The 25,459-nt window shown below is 38.9% G+C and overlaps 1 protein-coding gene across 1 annotated transcript in view; it reads right to left on the bottom strand.

Annotated features, from left to right (window-relative positions):
• Nucleotides 1-653: 653 nt before the first annotated feature.
• LCOR (ligand dependent nuclear receptor corepressor) overlaps nucleotides 654-25,459 on the bottom strand; it is a 64,389-nt gene continuing 39,583 nt past the window's right edge. The window contains exons 4-7 of the mRNA XM_077349460.1: nucleotides 20,310-20,442; nucleotides 16,903-17,190; nucleotides 13,122-13,215; nucleotides 654-10,248 (exon numbers count right to left, since the gene is read on the bottom strand). Of these exons, the coding sequence (XP_077205575.1) occupies nucleotides 9,279-10,248; nucleotides 13,122-13,215; nucleotides 16,903-17,190; nucleotides 20,310-20,442 (1,485 nt within the window). The 3' untranslated portion in view covers nucleotides 654-9,278. The remainder of the gene's footprint in view (nucleotides 10,249-13,121; nucleotides 13,216-16,902; nucleotides 17,191-20,309; nucleotides 20,443-25,459) is intronic.

The raw sequence follows: 25,459 nt of genomic DNA on the forward strand, positions 1-25,459 counted from the left end.
ACAGTGGGATATAAATATTTTAATTAATAAATAAATTGACAAAAATTTATTCATCATGTTCACTCAGTGAGAACTTTCTTATGAAATGTGGTGAGATCAGATTCATCATCATACAATTAAAACTACAGTGTTGCTGGATCTGATAAATCTTACCATACTGCAAGCACACTGAGAAGAACCACAGCAAGGAAGTAACAGGAAAACATAATCTTGAAGAAATATTATCCTGTCGATTGTTATTTCCATTTATAAAGTGCCCTTCCAGAAAGTGGCTAACAAAGCATACAAATATAACATGATTAAGTTCCATCAACAGAAAAAGCTATCTCACTTGATAAACACAACAGCAGTTTCGTTTTTTTTTGTTTTGTTTAAGTTAATACTATTGGCATCATTTCCTTGGACAGTAGAGTAGATGACCAAAAATTAAAAGATGGTCAGGGAAAGAGTAAAAAATGTCACTGAAGGGAAGCTGAGTTGGACAAATACATTTTGGCATTCCCAAATACTCAGTCAGCAAAATCACTTCAGTAGTAGCATATCTATTTCTGTGTACAAGCAGAGGCCGACCCAGGTACTGCTCTGTAAGCTAGGACATCACAGAAGAACAGAACATTTTAAAAAGACACACTAGAAACCAGTGCTTTGAACCATTCAAGTTTTTCACAACAAAATTTATTAGAAGAATAGTCGTTTTGAAAAGTCTAGCATCCAGTGAAAACTACCATACACGTTACAGCTGGGAATGTGTTTCCAAAATGACATGGCCAAAGAATACAACAGGGCAGTTAACCCTTACACATGCACAACGAGAGAATCAGCGCTTTTGACATACAATGCAAAAAAAAAAATGGACCACATGAATTAAAAATTTATAAGTACTTATCACATACATTAAGACACAGCTTATTTAGTCCAGTCAAAAATCAGAACTGCATTAAAATTAATGTAGTGCAATCAAACCAAAAACCTTAATTTGTGATCATAAGTGCTCTACTACATAAAATGTTGATCATAGCAAGGAACAAAAAAGTTCAAATCACACAGTACAAAAAAATCTGTAAATAAATACAAACTACAGTACAAGAGAAATATTAAATTATACAATTCCGTCAAACTGTAAACAGTATATTGAAATGAGGTCCATAGATTAAAAAGGGGGTTCCTGCTTTATTTTTCCATGACACTTGTACTTTTAGAGGTCTGTGAAAAATGCCATTTTTCCATATTCTACATAAATAGAACTTTCTAAGGTGTAAAGCATCAAATAATAGAGCAGAGGCATTGCTGACACAGAGACACACAAGCTGGTGCAAACAGCAAACTTTATTTTGATGTGTTGCACATCCTGTTGAGTGTTCAGCAACAAGGACTACCATTACAGGTGTAAAATGCCAGCACATTAATCATTAGTGCACGGCACAAGAGGTGAGACACCTGATCAGGGCCAAGTGATGGAGTGATCATCTGCTCCCAAAATAAATATGCTGCTGCCAATTATTTGAACGGTTTACACTGTTGCCATAAAACACCAACTTTGGCAGAAGGGTTACTAGTAAACTCAAGCCCACCTGGCCCATTGGCTTCCATCACAGTGGCCAGTGCACAGAATTCCTAGAGACATTGCATAACTAGAATGTAGAGGTCAGACATCCAAGGGCCAGTGCTCAAGTTTAGAAGTACCTGGGATGAAAGAGAAACCACAGCCACACTGAGAAGCTGCCCCTGGATCATATACAGAGGCAGCCAGGAATGTATTGATATTAGCTGTGCTGGCTTGGTAGTGGCATTTTAAAATATATATGTTTAAGATTACATATATAATATATATGTATATAACATAATACACATACTATATATAGAAATTTCTTACAATACATAATCAGGAACCCCCATGCGATCTTGCTCAGTAGTTATAACTGAATATACAGAATGCCACTACGTGTCTGAGGCACTGCGTGCTGGAGAGTAATATGCAGCTTTAAAATCCGTTTGGCTGAGTTATACCTGGATACCTGAACTGAGTTTAAGTTGACATTCATCAAGGATGTGCTACCAGCACATCAAAAGAAAAGCAAAAACAAAATGCAAGTCACTGCTAGGTTTAAGAATAGTGTACAAGTACCTGAATTGAGTGAGGGTAGTGTGTAAACTGTCCCTGAGGGTTTTCAAACAGTGTGTGTACAAGCTGGAATCCTAAGCACGTTAGTTTAGAACTTACACTGCGGACTGATAAAATACCAACATCTGACAATTTAACAAGTGGAGGTTAGAAAGAGTTATGAGCAAACACTCAAAACGTATTTATACATGTTTAAGCAGCAGTAAGCTGCCGTAAGCAAAAATCCCATGGCTAATACTACCAAATGGGACTCAGAGAGGTTGCTGTCTGTAATCTGTTTTTTTGATGCTGGGGCACATGACAGCCGCCATCTACCCTCTCTCAACAAGTAAATAAGTTTCACCTGCTAAAGTAGAATGCACCTAGTTACAGACTAGCAATTCAAGATAAGATTTTTAATCAAAGACTTTCCTATTACATACTAAAATCCCTTAAGATTACTAATGCTGGTATGCTAATCTAGTTAGTTTTTTTACTTTCCCCCTTCATTTAAGAAATATACCATTCCACAACTTAAACATTAAGATCCATTTTCAGTCCTCTGATGTAAAAAGCATGTCAGTGAGTTTATATTAAAAATTTACATGGTAAAAAGGCTTGAATTTCAGCCAAAGATTCTAAATACTGCTCATTCCCTGAAGACAAAGGGAGAGAGAGAATCCCTACCCATTTTCCTAGTGATATACTTTCAAACTGAGCGCTACACAATGGTCTAAAACTATTCTTCATTGGGAAACTTTATTTTGCGTCCCAAACTTAGACCCCAAATTTTAAAGTCCTGAAATGGTCTACTGAAATGTTTACTTAAAACATCAGGCACATATGCCCAAAGCTGCCTGAACATTATAAAACTGGTATTTATTCTCAAACATAGTTTACCATCAACAGAAATCATCTGACCTAAAAGCAAATCAATCAACCTGGATTGAAACTTTTACAGTACCATAGATTCTGAAGACTAGATAAATTAAGACTCGAATTGTAACAGTAAAAAGTGCTGAAAGGTCCCTTTTCTGATTTTTTTTTAAAAACAACAGGTCAGAAGTGTTTTAATGGACTGTGAGGATTATTATTCATCAAGTCTGAAGTTTGATGAATATAGCACCAAATGTGGGCTTACTTTAGAGGCTAAGGTGGCATGTCCATAATTTTAAAGTCAAAGAAGAAATACTTAAGTCAAAATTTCACTAGCAGGGGAAATTTTCTCTTTTCACCAAGGATCCATATAATGTATATATTGTGTAAAAAGGGGGGAAAACCTTTACCTGGGGATTTTTAGACACCATGGAATTAAGTAAGGATTCATTTGTGATCAGGCTTATTCATTGAATATTTTACAATGGGTGGTATTCAGGATATTACCTGAGTAAGAATAATTCTGCAGGGCTGAAGGTCTAAACCTGAAAATGTTATAGTCTGTGTCTGTGACAAATCTATATGCCTGTAAAGGAAATGGAGACTACAATGCCTGAAAGCTTGTAGTGTTCCTTTCTGTGAGTGTTCATTTGTGGCTCATTTAAGTATTTGCCACAGGTTAAAGTCCTAAAAGATAAATTATAACACTTGCTTCTTCCAATTAAATTGTATGCTGCAACTGCAAAATTGTTGACTGCTACACGATGATTGTTCATTTACTATGTTCCAACTATTGACAAGATACTTCTTAGCCAAACTTCTACAATCAGGGTAAAGAGCCAAAGAATATCTCCTCAAATTTCTTTCCTTGTCCACAGTCCCCTAATACTCCTCAAAACTCAAAGAAGACCCACTACTTGCTCATCTCCAATTCCTGGTTAATCTGGTACTACTTTGCTTCTTTTGCCCTTTTCACCCGCAACCCCAAAAAGCAAAATACCTGTCAATGCATCATCTTTGTCTCCCTTCACCTTCTTGTGTAGGGACCAGCTGGAGGGGGGAAAGTAAGTCTTTAACACATTTCTAGTGCATTAGAACCTCCACCACAAAGCCAACTTCTATTTACATTCTTAAGCTGCCCAGGATCTATATGTGCTTCACAAGCCAAAATTTAGCCACCTCTGTTTTATAACATGACAATTTACCAAAATGTTCACCTACTATAGATCTCAGCAGTTTCATTACATTTTAGCAATATAAACTGCAAAACGACTCTGGAACAGTAAACAGCATTTAAACCACAAACTTTACCTAAGACTAAAACAATGTGTGAAGACTAGAGAGAGATCATGATTATCTCTATAACACACAGTCTGATCAAGCCTGTAAAAGTTCTTAATAAAGTTTAAAAGCAACTGGACAGCCAAGTAGTATAAAAGCCAATAGCTATAAAGTGTAATTTGCAGACAGCAGGCAAATTGAAACAGTTCACAATTTTAAAAAAATGGCGACTCTGAAACCGCAAGAGGAAAAAAGCACAAAATACCTGATCCACATCAAAATATGGGCACCCTAGAACTTCCTAAATGCATTTCTTTTTGTTTACGTGATAATTTTGCACACAATTTTTATGACAACCTTTTCTGCTGTGAACTGTGCAAGTTCTTCAAGTAGTCTTGGCTAGCAGCTAAATTAACCCTACCGTTGGGGCTGAAAAGAGACAGTCTTTTTATTTAAGTTTCTATTTTAGAGCTCTAGCAAAGTGCGTTGGGATAAAGAAAGGGGGACTGGTAAGTACTTTTCACCCACCTGTTCAGATGCCATACCTTTACTCGCCTCTTTCACAAATACTTCATAAGGATTTTATTCTAAATTGATGATTACATACTTAGGATAAGGAATCTGCTTTCCCCTGTCACCAAAAGAATTACTAAACGAAATCTGACACTGGTGTCAAATTTGGGAGAAGTACTATAAGTAGCTTACCAAAAGAACACAGATTTTGCCACTCGTATTAGAATTAGAGCCACTGTTTGGAGGCAATATTAAAAATACAGCTTTCCATGAAACAACATAAATCACTCCTGACTGTTTCCGAATAAGCTGTGTGTCCATTTGAGGCCACGACTGCTTCAAACTGCCCTGTGTGTGTGAAAAAGCTTTGGCTGGAGCCATTAGGGAACTAAGCAGAACAGTACTGCTACCACATTAAAACATTTCATTTTAAAGTTTTCATTAAAAATGACTCCATATTTGCATTAGAAAATATTTAAGAAAACATTCAAACTAAGCTTTTCCTTTGGAGGCAGAGCAGCAGTGGAGCAACTGAGGCAGTATGGAGCAGTCCTGGGGCCAGTTAGAAGAGTATTTGGCTGATGCAAGAACAGGATTTCAAGCACTCCAGAGGGAGCCTTCTTCCAGTCAGTTTAAGAAACTGGGGAGCTTACAAAGGTTTCTACAATAAAGGCCAACAGTCCAGACCCTACAACTGCTATTCTTGATGGCTGTACTGAAAAGCAGGCAGCCTAGGGCACTAGAAATGAGGTTTTAGAATGGCTGACAAAGAGGTAATAGTGTATCTCAGATCTCCAGAATCTCAGGAAAGTACATTTTACAGGTCCAAGTAAAAAAATGATACATTTTCTACACACTGGGCTCGCTCCACAGAACTGTACGATAATTAACTCCACACTAGTACCCCTACAACACTAAGCCTTACTCATCTGTATAACTTGCTGCAGCAAAAGGTCACCAAGCAACATCTAAATTCCAGTACGATAGTACACGTGATTTTTAACGTTATACACACACACTCTAACATTAGTCTTTTAGGCTGGGAGTAGAGGGAGAACCTATCCTTCATGATATCTGGCCTGAAGTAGCAGAGGCTGTCACAAATATAGTTCACAGTTTCTTTCTGTCATCCAAGTGCAAACTGCACCATCAACAGATACACCACAATTCTTCCAAATACGAACCCCCTGGAGTGAGAGAAAATGAGTGTTTAAAAATGCCCCAATCTTTCTCCCACAGACCTCACTGTTTCTGGAGGATTGCACTTGTCTAGTGTTCCCTTAACATGCTTCTCTAAAGCAGTGAGGGAAACAAGGCCTAAATCCCTATCTCTCATACAAATTACAGGAGCATCCATTTACTGGAAACAGGAGAGAACAAGGCTTCTCTTACAAAGACAGCAGCAAACCACATCGTCCCACACCAAACAATGGTCAGTTGGGGATTTTGGCCATGCAAACTTCCGGTCGGCAGAAAATTAAGCATGCTAATGGATAAACACTGATTCCATTTCTTCTACACTTAAGATGCTCCCAAATACTACTCAAAGCTACACCAAAGGCGCCTATCAGAGCAGTCTGACTTCAGTGGGTCACTGAGGGATCTAGAGTGAGATATCAGCCACAGGATGAGCCACCTTGGAGAGAACAGGTGAGATGAATTCTTAAAACAAAGTTTAACATTAAAAAGGTGCACCTGAATATTACAGACTAAGTTTACAAAACCTACAATAAGGTAAAATATATATTTATATCTTTTGAATATTCAGCAGCTTTTTGTTTATTTTTGAGAGGCTTCGGAAATTTTAGAAAGGGACTACTAACTAATTTCAACCATGCGTCACAAAACAATAATGGCTATTTTATATTGCAATTACCAAAGTAATGCAATTAGTGCTTTAAAAATAACCTTTTTCCTTATTTGTTTTAAACAGAGACCTTTTGAGGAAATATGGTTGTTCCAAAGCTTCTGGGGTAAAGTTACCTGAACAGGAAGTGATCACAGATATTAAATGTTATATTTCAAAGCTTTGCAGACAGGAATCTTACAATCGTCAGGTCCCAGGACTTTAATCTGAGAAAGCTAACTGTTTGGTTGTTTAATTCATTATCTAACCAAAGCAAGTAAGAATATGCAACTACCATTATCTATTTACAGTTCTCAGCCTACGATCTGAAATGACATACAAGTAGTTCTCTTTCAAAACTGCAGCATTAAAGGGTAGGCACACCATTTTTCTGCTGCACGATTGTCATCCACTTAATGATACACATAAAAAATATTTAGGTAAGTAAAATGAGCACTCCACATAAACTATGACAAGCTTTTACAGAATTCAACTCAAACATCACTTAAATAAAGACAGCCACAAAAGGTTAAACCTCTGACAGTAAAACTATGCAAGTGTTACACTTCTAGCTTGCAGCAACCATCTCCCACACTTTCGATAGCAGATGAAACCATAAATTTAAAACAGTGCATTTTTATTGCAATTTCCAGTGAAACTGGATTATATTGCAGAGTTTCTACACCACTATGGAGCTTTAAACAGGTTTCTGTACTGAGATGACAACTAGATAGCTAAGGGAACTCTGCTTTTGAGTATGGAAATACATTAAGATGCCAAAAAAAAAAAGGAAAAAAAGTCTAAGAACAGTAGTACAAAGCATATGTGGGCTAAAAAAGCAAAGCCCAGTCTCTCTCAAGAATGAGAAGTGCATATTTAACATGACAGCAATGGTGTGCCTAACCTTTGAATACAGTGGGTTGCTGGGAAGCAATCAACTAAGCAAGAAGGCTAACTTAATCATCCCCAAATTCAAGTAGCAGCCCCGGGGCTATCTAGACCTTCTTCCGATGAACTGTAGCATGCACTTTCAGTCATTAACACAAGATACCTAATCAAAAATAATGTTTAAAGATGTCTCGTATATAAATCCAATTGCCTCTTTTGGTTGTACAAAGCAGGAGAACGGAGTCCTTTCGATCTTTTGCACAGCTAATATCAAGCTGCGCCTCCCTACCTGAAGAAACAGTGAGTCTGACTCAATGAAGCTGCAAGTCCAGAAAGCTTTAAAGCTTAATGTAAGAAAATGATCAGATGCCTCTGTAACTTAAAAAACAAACAAACCCTGAACTGTAGGATTTAGGAGTGCTAGTATAATTATTATAATAGCTGTGAATGTGTGCTAGTCCACTATTAAATAAATAGTGAATAAAACAAAAATAAAAATGCAGGATATGCAAAAACACTTCCTGCTACTGGCAAGTGTAGTTATTTAAAAAAGGAAACACCCATTGGGTGTTCAACCCTGACAATGTTACAGTTAGATAAAATGCTTGGCCTAAGCCAGATCAGGTTGATCTGATCATGGGTTTTATTAACATTTGTAAAAAATTTCTTCCCTGAACGTTAACATAGATCCTTCATTTACATGACTATTTAGGCAGATTATTGAGGTTGTAATGTTTAGAAATCAGCGATGTTTTCATTTTTTGGGGGGGAGGGGGAGAGTTGGACAAGATTACAGCAAGTTATTATATGTATTCCCATCCCCCAGAAGAGAATTCTTTAAACTAGCTGGAGGAACCACACAGTTTAGCAAACTCAAAACTCAATCTGTTAAAAGCATGTAGGTCACAAAGCCATATTTTGTTAAAGTGAGGAATACCCTAATATATCATTCAGTGTACCCTGATGCTCCTGAATACAAGGAGTTTGTTGAGATAAGGCTACATCCTCAAGCAGGCAAGTCCAACTCTCACCTTTATAAAAGAGCAAACAAACAGTGAAGGTAGTGTTTCAAAGGAATTAACCAAATTAACCAAAGCATTCTGAAGGTAGTGTATGTAAAGTTCCCACATCCCCATCCCCACCCTCCCCTCCGGGTGAGCACTAAGCAGATTGCAAATGGTAAAGAAGTTGAATTTAAAAGAAAACACTTCCAATTAGACCAAACTAATAGGGGTTGTAGCCACCCATTTCTGAATAAAAAAGACCAACCATTATTTAAAAGTTTAACTTTTTCCCCAAGCCAACTGGATCCAAGAAGAAAAAAGGGATAAAATCCAATTATAAAATAATCATCCAGTTTTTGTTTTCAAAGTCTGGTACTAGAGTTCAAGGAAGTGAGGGGAGTATGGGAAAAACAAACTCAATAAAATAACTGAAAGTCCATGCAGGCTCAAGAGGCAAGCAGTCCACTTCCATGTCTGCATTCTTTGTGAGGTAACTTAATTCTCTATAAAACATTAGAGAAACATGCAAAAGGCCAAAAACAAAAACAAAACACAAAAAGAGGGCTCTAAGCCATACTGGGCCAGAAAATTTACAAATATGCAACATTCAGAGCACTCTTTTCCCCATGTCCATACAAGTCTCTGCTGAACTGCAAAGGAACATGTCCTGCACCCAGTGACCGAAGGGGAGTTGGGTGCATGCAGTGGGAGTTGAACAATGCCATAGTGCTCACCCAGTTTGTTAAGTAATTGGCACTCTACAACATCCCTAATCATCCTTTGACTCATTCGCACTCTGTGCTGCCTCTCCCTGGGGATCTATCTCAAGCTTTACAGAGACATCTTGTCCCTCCGACCTCATTAATTTCATTTTTTTCTTTGGAGGGTTTTTCAAAGTGCCCAGCCTCTCTTTCACTTTATACTCCAGGGTGCTATGGGGGATCCCATAAATACTCTGAGCTTTGGAGACGCTCATTTTCCCACTCATCACCACAGAGATTGCTTCCTCCAATATCTCACTGTTGTACTGTCTGTATCTGCCTCTTTTCTTCCGAGGTTGCTTAGAGCCAGGATCTCCCTCCTGATCAGAGGTGGGATATGGCTGTCCAGAGGTAGATTGCTCAGCATCTGAGCCCCAGGAATCTGGTCCGGGATCCAGCAAGCTCCTCCTGTTTTGTTTCGGAAGGATAGCCCTTAACTTTTTACTTAGCGCGCTCTCCGTTTGTGAACCCATCACCAAAGAGCTATAGCTATACTGGTCACCAGAACGGGACTCCCACGAAAGGTCCATGCCTCGAACTTGTGGTATCTTTAAATCCACAGGAGTTGAATGGCTCATGTCCTTTTTCCCATCCTGTTTACTTTGAAGTGCCATTTTTTGAAAGGCTGAGTTTTCTGTAAGAAAAGGAAGGTCACTGATGTTGCTGAGTGCACCATTTCCCCTGAATTTCATGCGAGTGAAGTTGAATTCGTAGTGTGGTTTTGCCCAAGAAGCCTCCCTGGATAGTATCATGTGCTGTCCATGATTCTGTAGCCCAGACGGCCCGTGGCTGGCAGCTGCAGCATGCTGGTTTCTGCTCAGCAGTTCTTCGCTTATCTGCAGTGATCGAGCCAATGGAACTTTGAGAGATGTGGAGTGGCCAGACCCTTCCCTGGTTCCATCCTGCCAGCTTCTCGGGGGCACCCCATCACCACTCCGAAGTCCCTCTGCATGGTGCTGGCTGGGTCTCCCAGGACGCCTAATTGGATGGAAGGAAACTGATGTGAGCAGGACTTGCACAGGTAAGGAGGGATGGGTGAGGGGGCCACTCCTTTATTAGAAGGCCTTGCTTGGGTAACATCACTTTTGTGGGATTTTTATTTTTTTTTTTAAGTCTCAGCAGTCAGTTTTTAAAAACTTGTTCAAAAACAAAGAAGCTTTTTGGGCAAAGAAAAATGAAACCTGTCAGCTGGTCTTTGGTTGGGTTCACAAAATCTTGGAGCAGAAAAGGCTTCGCGCAAGTGTCTGAAAATAGCATCTTAATTATAGATTAGAAATGAATAGTTATTTGCCAGAGTCTATGCATGATTGTGTTACTAGTGTGACGTTACCACTAAACAAGTACAGTAATAAAAGAGTAAGCCAAGTGACAAAATGCAACAAATTCAACACACACATACACTCTAACACACACATACCAGCCACCTGCACATTTTATAAAATGATGAGAACTCTGGAGGGTATGCATTCACACTATATGCTATAGTTGCTGCTCAGCATCTAAAGCACTCAGCAGAAATAAAAGGTGTTTGCTTACCTTGCATTTACACACTAGATTAGAAAAACTAAACTACTCTAAAATAAAAATGCTGCACAACTCAGGTTTCCATTTTCTTTTAAAGCTATGTAAGTTCCATATTGTTTCACATATTCCAAGGCAGGAAGAAAGAATTATGGTGTAGAACTACTATGTATTATGTAACTGATTAATTGGAGAAGGTAGTCTACTTTATAAAGCACTATTTTAAGATCAGATAATAACTTGCTTTATACACATCTCTTTTAAATTTTGTAAAGCATTTCAACAAAGCATATTATACCATGTTATCTTAAATAAAACTGTTCCCACCTTGAAAGCCTTCATATAGATGTTTGGTCATGGAAAAGCAGAGGGAAGAAAGCATGGTGAGGTTTGGGTTTCCTTATTTTTTTTTAGTAAATGTCTATTAGGCATTAGACTCACACAATGTGAAGTGTCTTAGTATGGAAACAAATACTCCACATACATACTAAGCAAAACCCATATTAGCCTCAACTGTCTAATGAATTTTTGAGCATTTTTATTATATATATTTCAGCTACTTACATGGCAATGGACCACTGTCCGGACATAGGAACAAACTTTGCAAGATGAAGGGCAACACCTCCTAATGCCAACTCCTTTTCTAAAGGACCATACTAGACAAGACACTGGTAGATCAGTGAATGGTTTTCCTGAGTGGTAAACCACCACAAGGTCCTATGATTTAGATGGGGACCACAGTATACAGGAGTACCTTTTCCTGGCATACACTTTCCTGACTTCAAACGCCCCATCAGATTTCCCTTGCTCAGGCACACACATAGTTTGCCTCTATATTTTCCCCACTGAGCTACATTTGGGGGGGGGGAGTTAAAGACAGAGAAACTAGCATGGGAAAATGAGTTAAACTGTTTTCCATAAAGATAGTCAAATCAGGCAGCCCTAACAGCTGTTATTTACAGCTGAAAAATGCTTAGGAGACTCATTCACAGATCTCAAGACTCCCATCTAGTCTGGCCTTAACAGTGAACAAAACAAGCTAATTTCTTGAAGATGACCTTCAAAAATTCATAGAAGAACATGTGTGTGTGTATGTTTTTTTTTTTTTTAACACCACACAATTTCAGAAAATGAAAGAACAGGTTGTTTCCCATGATGGGCACCCCCTCCTCAGACTTTAGGAATTCAGGGTTAAGCAGGCCCAAAAGTGAAATGTTTAAATTCTACCTTGTAGTTATCCTATAGTGTTTTATAGGTTAACTGAAGACAGTGACTGTCAGCCACAGTTATTTTTAAGTAACTAGAAATCCAACAACTTTAAGATGACATCATTCTACATCTAAATCCAGTCATTTTATACTTAAGGAAGATTAGTTACAGCATTTTAAAATTCCATTTATGATCCATGCATCCCAAAATACTACCCAAAATAACTTTTATTCCCTGGAGATTTATCCTTACTAACGCGAACACCTAAATATATCAGGTTGCTTGAACTATATGTAAGTAATAACAGTACCAGGAATGCTTAACTACTTTGTATATCATCTGGAAAATCTCCCCCAAATACAACTACAACTGACATAAATCTAATGAGCCACAACAAACATAAGCTGACAAACTTATCCTATAACAGTTATTTACACCACAAACTAATCAATATTGTGCATTTCCTATTCAATCACCTTATTTGTTTTGGCTTTTTAGCCTGAACACTCTGATCCCTGAATGAAACATTCCTCAGCAACCCCCAATATGACCATTTGGGGAAGCACATAAGATAGGAAACAGGCTCACAATCCAGCAGGGATCAGAGGAGGCATCATATGTATATATTGGTTCCTTAATGTGGAACCTATATATGTAGTTGCTACAATTTGCACAACTGCTGTAATACTTTCTGAAAGTCACAATCATGCAAACCACAATTACCATATGTATAATCATGTGAAGGCGATGATTAATATAACTGATACCTTACAAGATTACTGTGAAAGCACTAGTTGCCCTGACCACAAATGATCTGAGAGGCACTGGGGATGCTGACCATCATATCAGTCCATAGCTTTACATTTTTAAAGCTGAAAGACCGCGTATATATATATGTATGTCATTGATATAGCTAAATGTTTCTAAAAGCCCATTATATGTCTGATTTGACAGTGGAAAAGTGGAAAAAATATTTTCTGTACAGGCATATAGAACACTATGAAGGGTAAAAAAAAAACAAACCCTCAGCCTGTGAAACTGGGAGGAAGTATTCTACCTCAGTCTGTTGTTAGACCTAAGGCCTATGAATTGAACAAAATGAACATAAGAATTTCCCTTACCCATTCCCAGGAGTAGCGGAGCAGCCAGGTGAATGGCTCAAGGAGGCGCTGCCTGCACAAGGGCTTTTCTTAGTGGACAGATCAAGCACTCCGTCTGCAGAGACACGATAGTCACTTGAGAATAGGAAGACATGGGTAAAACCAAACACAAATCAAATATGGGCAAGTCTGTATGTGATGAAAGATCCAAATTGTCCTTGGGTCACTCACTTGAGAAAAAAGTGTCTCTGCACCCTACATTCTTATTAGGAGAGTCAGATTTTATGAAGTCAGAACAGAAATATTTCAGTCAGCAGTGCTAACTCCATGCATATTCCAAGAACATAAGCTGGAGCCCAGAAAGTCATATGACTAGATTCCCCCCCCCCCCCACACACACACATAAAAACCCATACAATAATACATTATCCGCTGGTTTTACTGTTTAGTCAGGCTTCTTGTATAGTTTCCAGACCAATGAGTTTATGGCAGCCATTTTCTCTAAGTGACAACCTGCAAACCACAGGTTTACAGCCATTCTAAAATCCCTTACAATTTTGGAAGACACCAAGCTATATGTTATTACTATCAATCCTCATAAGGCAGTCAGCAGATTACAGTTGAATGCAGTGCAAAGAAATCAGCTACGAGAATTTGCTATATCTACCCCATATGACTCCCTTCTACTGTCATGTTCATAAATGCCCATATTCCTCAAGCAGAGTGGCTATATGAAATACACAACAAGACCTAACTTGATTCCTAACACTGGAACAAAAGATAACTTTAAGCACCACAAGAACACCATATTTAATGTTGTAAAGTCTCACAGCTTAGTGTATCAACAGCAAATTTATGACCTAGATGTGGTTATGTTAAGAGACATCTAGACCTCCTTTACAGAAAATCTTATCCAGAAATGTATAGTCTATCAATCATTTTGTCTCCTATATGAGAAAAGACCGATCTCTATTAGTAAATACAATAATGGGACACCATGGAGATGTCTGGTCATATTTACAGTTCATGTATTCAGAACCTAGAACACATTAGTCCACAGAATATCCACATAAATGAAAAGGCATCAAAATTAATCTGTAAATATTTGACACTTTACAAGTATGTTCTGGTTTCATAATTACTGAACCCATTTTATAAACAACATTCCTAAACCAATGTGAAGAGAAAGACAAAGGTAAAATACAAAAAGATATAATGGGAAATCAACAGCTCACATATAGGATAGGTTCCTCTAGGATAGAGGATAGCATGTAACTGAATTATTTGTACATCTCTTTTATCACTTTTTGATACCATTTTCTGTTATCTTACTCCAAGATTTAGCACTACTAATACCTCATTTGGAGTACATTCAAGCTTTGGTTCTCCCTTAATGGAAAAATTATACATATCAGGCTTGTGTTTGACTGTCTAAAGCCAGCCATTTAAGGAAAGACTGAAGGAATGGGCACAGTTAACTGAGAAATAATTAACCAGAGTGGTAAGGGATCATGTTATATTTTAAATGAAGCACAAATCAACAAATTTATGCTCATTTAGAAAGGAAGATAATATACTATAATGCTTACTTTTACATAGAGTGGGAAAATGTTAACAATTGTTAAATGTTTAGCAGCAATCATCGTTTAAACACCTAGTAGAAAAGATTTTATTTAAAATATATCTATGTCCCACCTTTTCCCAGGACAGACACTGAACAAATACTACTGTCAGGGATCTACTATATGGCTGTCAAGTCATCAGTGGGGACAATGGGTCAGTGGGAACTTATGGATTCTTACTATAGTATTTTTCAGTGGCAGAAGGGCATTTCTGCCATCAGGGAGGCTAAATTTTCACCTGTTCTCCTTCCCTTTACAAATCTAACAATATGCCTAATGCTTTCTATTTCTAGGAGGTCTTCCATGCCCAGGGAATAATGATTTAGGAAGCAGGGGTCTACAGCAGAATGTAGAGGCATGAAGTCCCATCCTGAAAAGTCAGCTCATAGTTCTTATTGGATACAATCTTATATCAGAGTCAAGCAGACAAAGGGAAAGATTATTTGAGTTTGGAAGCAACAAGAGATTTCGCTGTTTGGATGCCTGAAAGGCCACCAAACAGTTTCAGGGATGAACATTTGCCCTTTATCTTAAGTAGGAATTTGGGAGAAAAGAGACCTAATGCATGACCTTAAACTTGCTTTTGGAATCACCTGGAAGCAATAAGGTCTTATCATTCCAGAGTACTTCTGGAGCATACTAAAGGACTTTGGGAGAGTTACTGTCAGTGAAAACCAAGCCCAGTCAAAGTCTGTAGAATTTTAACAATAGCTTCACACTAGACAACATTCAGTCTCTTGTGCAGGGGTCCCCAACATGGCACTCACAGGCACCACAGCACCCAACACCTTTCCTGGCACCCAGCAAATGTTTTTAGAAAGTGTGTAAAGCAACTGGAACTCCTGCCGAGCAGGAATTTTGATTGGCTGTGCAGATTAAAATAACATTGTTTGAGTGGCAGTTACCACTACAGTGTTGGTTTTATTCTCTTTCACACCCCTCTTTCCCAGTGAATTTTTTTTTTATTATGTCCCTGCCCTTGGGCTTTCCATGTATGTATGGTTGGCTCTTTTTCCTGAGGTGACTTTTTTTGTGGGTGTTTTCACCTCCTGTGGTTGCCCTTTTGTGGTTGTGTCCACCAACCTGTGTCAGAATTCCAAAAGCGCTCACATGCTCAAAACAGTTGGATATCCCTCTATTTGTAAAGGGTAGGGCTTGACAAATCCCTGGTGCCGGGTTGTCATACCATGCTAAAATTTCCTAGCTGTTCCCATAATGATTATATTGTGGTACCTACGAAGCTTCTTGTTTACCATTAGAATATGTTTATAATGACATAATAATGTATATGCATGAAATTCTTGTCATAGCTTGTTTATATAAGTATTACACCATTCAAAGATGGCAAATGAATTAATTTTTTTAATCAGCTGCTTTCAATTTAAGTGGAGCTTTTAAAAGTAATGAAATTTTGAGGTTCGGGATAAGTTAGCTTAGTTGTGATGATAATAATTAGGGTTACACCCACATTTGTTTATATATTACTACCCCTGTTAAAACTAATAAAATTACAAGAAAAGTACATGAGCCTAAGACTAGATTCTGTGGTAACAGTAATTTTAAAATATAGTCATTAAAATACAAAAGTCTGAAGGATGAAAAATTAGTTTAACTCCTTAATTTTGGGATGGTTCCTACAACCTAAGAAAATTAGTCAAGGTCTGGTATAGTGTTGAATATCTAAAAGCAATGCAAGAACCCCAAATATATATATTTGCAACATTAACTTTGCACACGGTTTGCAAAAAGGATTCCACAAAATTAAGAGCTCCAATTAGAGTAAACAAAACTATTTATATTGAATTAGCTGCAGTAAGACAGTATGAATATTCTACTTCCACTGATAGACATTCTACTAACACTATTATTTCCAATACATTTCATGCATAACCTGGGCTCCAAATCACTTCATGGAAGGTTGGCAGTATGTTATCATACTCATAAAATCTCTTTGTTTTGGTGCTCTTAATTCATACAGAATGCTTTCACTAAAAGACAGGCATATGACCATTCAGTTTCATTCATACAAATCTTCAACACTTTCTCCCCTGTTCTAAAATGTATGACCAACCCATTTATGTCCATCTTGAATCCAGAGTGATATACAGTTAGCCATTAGTGGCTAGCATACTGAAGAGAACTGCAAGATGCTTTGGTAAATATAAGCAAAACATCTATACCTTGTTCACTAGGGTTCAATTGAGACTTCCTGACAGTAAGGTCCAAGGGCGAGTCCTGGTCAGCCATGAGAAGTTTGCTGAGCACAGGGTTCTGAGCCGTTGCACCCACAGGGGATGAGGCGACCAGAGATGCTTTCAGCAGGCTTTGGTTCTTTGTGCTATTGGGCGAGCTGGAGTCCTGAGTAGAGCTAGTTTTTGAGGTATATTCAGCAGCAAACTGTCGGATCATCCGCTGCATGATCTCGCGAGCCACTAGGGGAATGTTGGGGTCAGAGACCCTAGGACTGTCTAAGAGATAAAACAATTAAGAAGTTATATACAGTACAATTTTTTCATCTACACATTTAAGTTAATATACATATATTTGCCAAGGAGCAACAATTAAAAATATATGCTCAAACCCATGGCTCAATCAAGGCTTCATGAAGGAATCACAACAAACCTCTGTTCTCATCTGGCACAACCTGGGGTTGTTGCTGTGCTTCCATGCTCTATTCCCTGCCACAGGATATCCCAAAATATTCCCCATTTTATGAGGCCTTAGTCAAGTCATTTTGCTATGATACCCACATGCAGGTATTGGTAAAACTGACATTCAATCTTCACAATTTGAGATTCTGAACTACAGCCTAAATTTTATTATTATTTATTATTTATTTGATTTGTATGACTAACTAAGATTTGTGGCCTGTGGGGAGTAAATAAATTCTAATAGAACTGGGAAGACCTGGGTTCAAACTCAGTGATAAAGTTCGGAGTGTAGTCATTGCTCAGACTAACCTACCAAGATTGGACACGGTACAGAAGAGAAAGAAGGGAACTATGTAACCCAACCTCCTTGGAGACAAGGAAGGAGAAAACATTAACTATTAACTAAATTCCTAATAAAACGAGGGGGGGCACATTTTTTTGTTTATTTGTTCCAAAAGTTCATAAAATTATTGATTGCTGCAGTTGCACTTTGCACCAACAGATCAAGTAGACCCTCCTGATATCCTAGTTAACGGAATTCTAATTCTGAATTGCCAAGATACTACAGTAAGAATCATTATCAGTGAAGCATGCGCATTATCTAGAAAGGCCACATATTTAATTTTCTCCACTGAAATAATAGGATTTACAAGTCCTTCAGCATATTATTCAAATTGCGCATGTTTACAGGTAAATTTGGGTTAGATAGCACACTAAAGTTGTGAAGGCCCAGGAAAAATAATTGGATGAATTGGACTATACATTTTCCCTTGTTTTTTTCCCTGAGGACTCTCACTCCCACACATACTTTTTCCAATGTAAAAATTTAAATTAAATTCTGGAGGTTCAGTAGCATGGAGTGTTCTCTCAAGTACTATTTTTTGCAGAAAACTAAGCCCATTTATACTTTTACATTTCATAAATATGCAAGCAGTATTATTGCAAAGATGAAATTTAAAATGATGCATTTTCTATAGTTAAAGCAGTAAAATTAATTTAAGCTGGATCAGAAAGTAAGTATTGCACATATTTCATTTTTCCCAAGGGGAAAAAAAACTTAAAATGAACTCTATGAATGAAAGTATCTTTGTATTTATTTTACCTAGAAAAGTAGGTAAAATATAACATATTCTGATGTTTCAGCAGCCTGATCTAAGCACAGTTATCCAGAAGTCTCACTGAGCTCAGTATAATTCATTTGAGGTTTTACATCCTATTTACATTTAGAACCTCATCAAATATATCAAGGCATTCACATGCAATTACCTATGATAACTTTAGGTTCAAACAAACTGCTGTTGTCTTGACAAAATATTAGGGATCAAGATTTAAAAACAGATGGACACATGGTTTGTAGATTCCGAAAAATATGAGATACACAAACCTTTTCTAATTGTATCACATCCTGAGTTCGACAAGCATATGCACCACTGGGTCATAACTAAATGCGAGTTACCAAGATCACACTATTATTCTTTCTCAAACATTTACAATCATAGCTACAACCAATTTACACATTCCACTACATCTCTATATGGTACAGGAGCTCAGAAGAATATTACTAAAAGGCAAGAAAAGACAACAAGCATATCATTATTATGAAAAATTATTAACAGAACTGAAGTAATTTGGAACAACTTTGAAGATAGCTTTTAATGTTAATGCAACTTTTTAAAAAAAGTTTTTAAAATATACATCAAATAACCTGAACCAAGAACTCTAAAATTACAGTTGTGATTTTTGAGCAGCAAGAGCAAAACACTATGCTCTCACAGAATGGTACCAAATAGAAGGAAGACCAGGCACAAGACCTTCTCAACAAAGCTGCAGAACAAAAGGGTACCTAAATTATGCCCTAAATACTAGCAATCAGCTCCAGTGATCAACGATGTCAGTACATGGACATCACATACAACAATTCAATATGAGAAAGGACATCACAGAAACAGTTGTGTTTACTATCTCTGACATGGTACCATACTATAGCCTCAAGTTTATTGGCCCTGGGATTCTCTGATCAAGAGAACATCCTCAGAAACTAACTAGATAGGGTCCATGAAAGATCAGCAACTGTCTTGGCAGTCTTCTCTTGGCTACTATACATTCTAACCTGTATATAGCCATTCCAATTTAGTTGTCTAGACTCCTGGAAGGAGTATCACCTTGGTCTATTCTTGCTTTTAGCTAACAAGGCTCATATCTGAAGCATTTCTGACTTGTCCAGAGAAGGCAGTGCCACAGCCTTCTAATGCAGAAAGGAACTACTTTGAAATGGGGGGGGGGGAGTACTATTTCAATTTTTCCAATTATAAAAATGAATTAGGAGTGGGGAAAAATTACCGGAGGTTAGTGTGGAGAAAGTCTGCTACATGTAAGTTGTGGAACAGAGACAGTTGTTAGAGATCAGAATCAGAGAATGATTACATGTGTTTTGAGCTCTCTAAATATCTCTTTGAATTAGCAGGGGATGCAGTCAGCTCTATCAATGCATCACTTGGGCCCATTATGCACGGCCGCCGAAGCAGCAATTTCGGGTCACATGGAAAACACAGAGGGGGAAGAAAGGAAGCACACCGGTTATGCACGGGATGGGACGCAACGGCAGCAAAACCCAGAGTAACTGATTATGCATGTGGCGACCCCGGCACTGCTTCTGGTTGCGCCCCGGTCACCCGGAAGCTGCGCTTTTTCAGCGGCATGCACTGAATCTGCGGCCGGTTGCAGCCAGCACCGTGCGTTATCGGTAATTTTAGTTGCTGCCATTCCACCCCAAATGTGTGCTATTCCCCCCGTGCATAATAGGCCTTGTTAGGGAAAACCCTGGACAGCTTTCACAAAGGCATCATATTTCTACTTCAAATAATAGTATTAAAAAGACCACAAAACCTAGCATATAAGTGAGTTAAATCACTGTTTATTCTTTCACCAAGACCAACCTTTTTGATAAAAGACTGCATGGAGAAACTCTTCCGCTTGCCTCTCGAACCGAATGATTTTTGCTTGCTCTTGTCTACGCAGAGCTTGGTCCCCAACTTCCAAGGCTGGCTCATCCAGACTGACTAAGTGTTCCTGTGAAAATTTTAAAGAAAAATCCAGTCTGCTCACTTTTACTGTTTTTATTTACATTTGTCAATTTACAGAATAAACCATTACTGTAAAATGCCCCCTTCATCCTAAAAGCTCGCCCTCTTCTTTAGCTTGAATAGGGGCTAGAAGAGGTGGGAAAGGGATGAATAGAAGATCATTTTTAAAGGTGGAGGAAAACCAACATGAAACAGAAAAGTAAAACAAGCCAACAAAACACAGAAAGTAAAGAGTGGAGGAAATCAAGGTTAAACTTATAGAAGGAGTTATAAAAAGGTAAAGGCATGTCTGACTCTTGGGGTGATGTCCTCTAGCGTTTTCATGGCAGATTCAATACGGGGTGGTTTGCCAGTGCCTTCCCCAGTCATTACCGTTTACCCCCCAGCAAGCTGGGTACTCATTTTACCGACCTCGGAAGGATGGAAGGCTGAGTCAACCTTGAGCCGGCTGCTGGGATTGAACTCCCAGCCTCATGGGCAGAGATTTCAGACTGCATGTCTGCTGCCTTACCACTCTGCGCCACAAGAGGCTCTTAGAAGGAGTTATAAGCATCACATAGAATCATAGAATCATAGAGTTGGCCATCTAGTCCAACCCCCTGCTCAACGCAGGATTAGCCCTAAGCATCCTAAAGCATCCAAGAAAAGTGTGTATCCAACCTTTGCTTGAGGACTGCCAGTGAGGGGGAGCTCACCACCTCCTTAGGCAGCCTATTCCACTGCTGAACTACTCTGACTGTGAAAATTTTTTTCCTGATATCTAGCCTATATCATTGTACTTGTAGTTTAAACCCATTTCTGCGTGTCCTCTCCTCTGCAGCCAACAGAAACAGCATCCTGCCCTCCTCCAAGTGACAACCTTTCAAAGAGGGCTATCATGTCCCCTCTCAACCTCCTTTTCTCCAGGCTGAACATTCCCAAGTCCTTCAACCTATCTTCATAGGGCTTGGTCCCTTGGCCCCAGACCATCTTTGTCGCTCTCCTCTGTACCCTTTCAATTTTATCTACGTCCTTCTTGAAGTGAGGCCTAAAGTTTCAAAAAGCTGTAAACATGTTCAATTTCATTCCTGTATTCTGTCTATCTAATTTTCATCTTCTGCTGACTGTTGTTAAAGAACAGGTAACAAACCTAATCCAAAACCAATTTGTTATACTTTTTAGCTATGTTGCATTCATTTAGATGCACATATCAATGCTTACCTCTGTGTATTTACCAGGAACCAAATGCCACTGAATTCAGTGTGACTTATTTCAAATCTTTAATAATCTCCTAATATAAATAATATATGGATCAACATGGGCAAAATACTAAATGCAAAAAGAAAGGGTTGGGTCTATTGCTTATGTTCTGTTCAAAACAGTAGGGTTATCAAAAAAAAGCACATTGCTGAAAATTTCCAATTTCCAATTTATCAAAAACAGTAACTGAATATTTGAAAATTTCAAATCTTATAGGAAAGTACAGAGATGTATAAGCAAACCTACACAGTTGTATCCATCCCCCTGTTCCATTATTTTTTCACAAGAAAGTGTACTTGTTACATCCGCTTTCTGGGACAGCATACATGATCTATTAGACCTATGAAGTCATTTTCTTATCTTATTGAAATGAATAAAACACAGACCAAAGAAAAGATAGACCAAGCCTTTACACCTGTTCGGCGCAATGCTCCTCCAGCCTTCCAAGATTAAAATGGGGTTTCAAAAATCCCACTACTGAGCTTTGGAACAAGAAGGATTTCCGCTAGTTCCACATTCCATTTCCACAATTCCTCTTTTCCATTCTCAGTTTGGGAGAACAGAGGCAGCCCCCTGTAAAGTCAATTGCAGTTGGATCATTGTACTGATACCACAGGCAGATCCTGCTGCATGAGGAAAGCCTGCAGCAGGCACACTGACCAAAACTACACAAAGATACTATATGCCAGAGATGAGACATCTGCAGAAGTAAATTTAATAGCACCCTCAACACATAAATCTCCTCTTTCAGAGCAGTGCAATCCTATTCAAAGGCCAGTTCCCTAATCCATCCCTGGTGGCAACATAAGCAGTACCAGCTTACTGGATCTAATACAGCCCATTACATATCTCCAGAAACCAATTTAATATATTTAACTGCCTCATTGGATTCTGATGAAAGGGAGATACACGGATATCATCACAAACAGATGACACTTCACTCCAAATCTCCTAATAATCTCTCATAGCAGCCTAAAAAGCATGGAGAGGGAAACCTTGCCAAACAAAAATGACCATAAATACTGAAACATGATGCCCTACCCACATCTCAACTAACTGGGTAGGGAAAATAGGACAATGGTATCAGAAATCTGTATTGCACATTTCAATGCAAAACAAGTTACATCTCTTTGCTTAAAGTCCAGTCAGACTTTTCCTACCTTGAAATGTCTATAACTCATGGCAGATTTAGGAAAAGAGGAATGCAGTGGCAAGCGATGGTTTTGGTACTAAGCCAAGCCAGAAATGTACAGACCAGAAACTCATGTCTTGTTTTATTTTAATGCGTTCACATGACACACAGAGAGCAACATTAGTACTTCACTGGTATAACCCCAGAAAACTGTTCTACAAACTACTATTTGAGTCAGATAATATATCTATTAGGCATACAGGCAGCTACATATTTTCTATGCAGGCTAAACTTGTACATTAGGTCAGAATCAAATGTGACTGCAGTGAAGGGAGCCTCTGAGCAGTCCATGTTGAACAGCAACCAAAATTAATCATGCCACTGCTTTTAACATTGATCATCTGAGAACTCCGCACTGGTCCCTGTTTCAAGGAAATCCTATATTAAGCACATTGCAGTAACCTGTAACAATTATCTATAAATAATTGTAAGGGTCCCTGCTTTCTAACAGACAGGGAGCTCTCATGACTACGGTCACTACCGAGTTGTCCAAGAGTAAAGCTGGCCCTACCTACACCCATGACTAATCTCCTTCCTGGAATAAATCTAGGTTTGGTTAATCCTCATCGTTCAGAACACTGAAGGCCTGTTACCTATCCCAAATTTTTAAAAGTTTAGTATTATCAACACAAGCCTTGCTTAGAGATAACCATGAGGAAAAACTAGACGTTCGGCGGAAAATTTCTTCCTTCCTTCCTTCCTTCCTTCCTTCCTTCCTTCCTTCCTTCCTTCCTTCCTTCCTTCCTTCCTTCCTTCCTTCCTTCCTTCCTTCCTTCCTTCCTTCCTTCCTTCCTTCCTTCCCATCTATCCATTACCACTGGAAGAAAGCAAAGAGGAACTAAAGAGCCTCTTGATGCGGGTGAAGGAGGAGACTGAAAAAGTTGGCTTGAAATTCAACATCAAGAAAACTAAGATCATGGCATCCGGCCCTCTCAATTCCTGGCAAATAGATGGGGAAGAAATGGAGGTAGTGACAGATTTTATTTTCCTGGGCTCCAAGATCACTGCAGATGGGGACTGCAGCAAGGAAATTAAAAGACGCTTGCTCCTGGGGAGAAAAGCTATGGCAAATCTTGACAGCATCCTAAAAAGCAGAGACATCACCCTGCCGACAAAAGTGTGTCTAGTCAAGGCTATGGTCTTCCCAGTTGCAATATATGGCTGTGAAAGTTGGACCATAAGGAAGGCCAAGCGTCAAAGAATTGAGGCTTTTGAACTCTGGTGCTGGAGAAGACTCTTGCGAGTCCCTTGGACCGCAAGGCGAACAAACCAGTCAGTCCTAGAGATCAGCCCTGACTGTTCCTTAGAAGGTCAGATCCTGAAGATGAAACTGAAATGGCCACCTCATGAAAAGGAAGGACTCCCTGGAGAAGAGCCTAATGCTGGGAGCAATTGAGGGCAAAAGAAGGGGATGACAGAGAATGAGGTGGCTGGATGGAGTCACTGAAGCAGTCGGTGCAAACTTAAATGGACTCCGGGGAATGGTAGAGGACAGGAAGGCCTGGAGGATCATTGTCCATGGGGTTGCGATGGGTCGGACACGACTTCGCAACTAACAACAACAACAATATAATACTTATTGTTCTATGGAACCTAAACCAATTCAATAACAAAAATAATCATCATTTATAACTTAGGATATAAAACTAAAAGTTATAACTCTAGGTGGGCTTTGGCCAGATACAGAAGAACAATTCTCATAGCAATGCCTCGAATCCACATCATATCCTTAATAATCAAAGCAAGTACAGGTCTCTATCTTTCTACTATCAAAATACTTCAAGAACATGCAAAATAAAAACCTGATTATAGGTTCTACTTTTGGCATCTTTTAAATCCCAACACCATAACTGTTATGGTGTAAAGGTAAAGTTATCCCCTGTGCAAGCACCGAGTCATGTCTGACCCTTGGGGTGACGCCCTCTAGCATTTTCATGGCAGACTCAGTACGGGGTGGTTTGCCAGTGCCTTCCCCAGTCATTACCGTTTACCCCCCAGCAAGCTGGGTACTCATTTTACCGACCTTGGAAGGATGGAAGGCTGAGTCAACCTTGAGCCAGCTGCTGGGATTGAACTCCCAGCCTCATGGGCAAATCTTTCAGACGGTTGCCTTACCACTCTGCGCCACAAGAGGCTCTTTGTTATGGTGTAAGAGATTTCAAAGTCTTCCGCGCCTTTTCCTTGGGCTTTTCCCGCACCTCATTCTTCTTCTGTTTCTTGGTGCTTTTGCAGCTCGGCTCATCATCAGCTGGGTTTGGGATAGCCCAAGGCGGACCCCCCACTGTGCAAGGCTCCTGGGTTCATAGGCTCCATGGGTACCTCCAGTTCCCCTTTGGAAAGAAGGTCATCTACTATCCTTGTGGCTCTGAAGTACTGTTGGGGGGTGAATAGGTCTTTAATGACATTCACACCCAGTGCAGAAGGTAGAGGTTGAGGAGAGGGTTTTTTTTTTTTTTTTTTTTTAAGAAGGGGCAGAGGAGGAATAATAGGATAGAAAGCGAGTAATTGAAGAATAATTAGAAAATAGAAAGGTCGCTAACTCTACACTGGCTGCTAAGCTTGCTGCTCTCCC

Source organism: Paroedura picta, chromosome 8, assembly GCF_049243985.1.
Source record: "Paroedura picta isolate Pp20150507F chromosome 8, Ppicta_v3.0, whole genome shotgun sequence".
NCBI lineage: Eukaryota > Metazoa > Chordata > Lepidosauria > Squamata > Gekkonidae > Paroedura > Paroedura picta.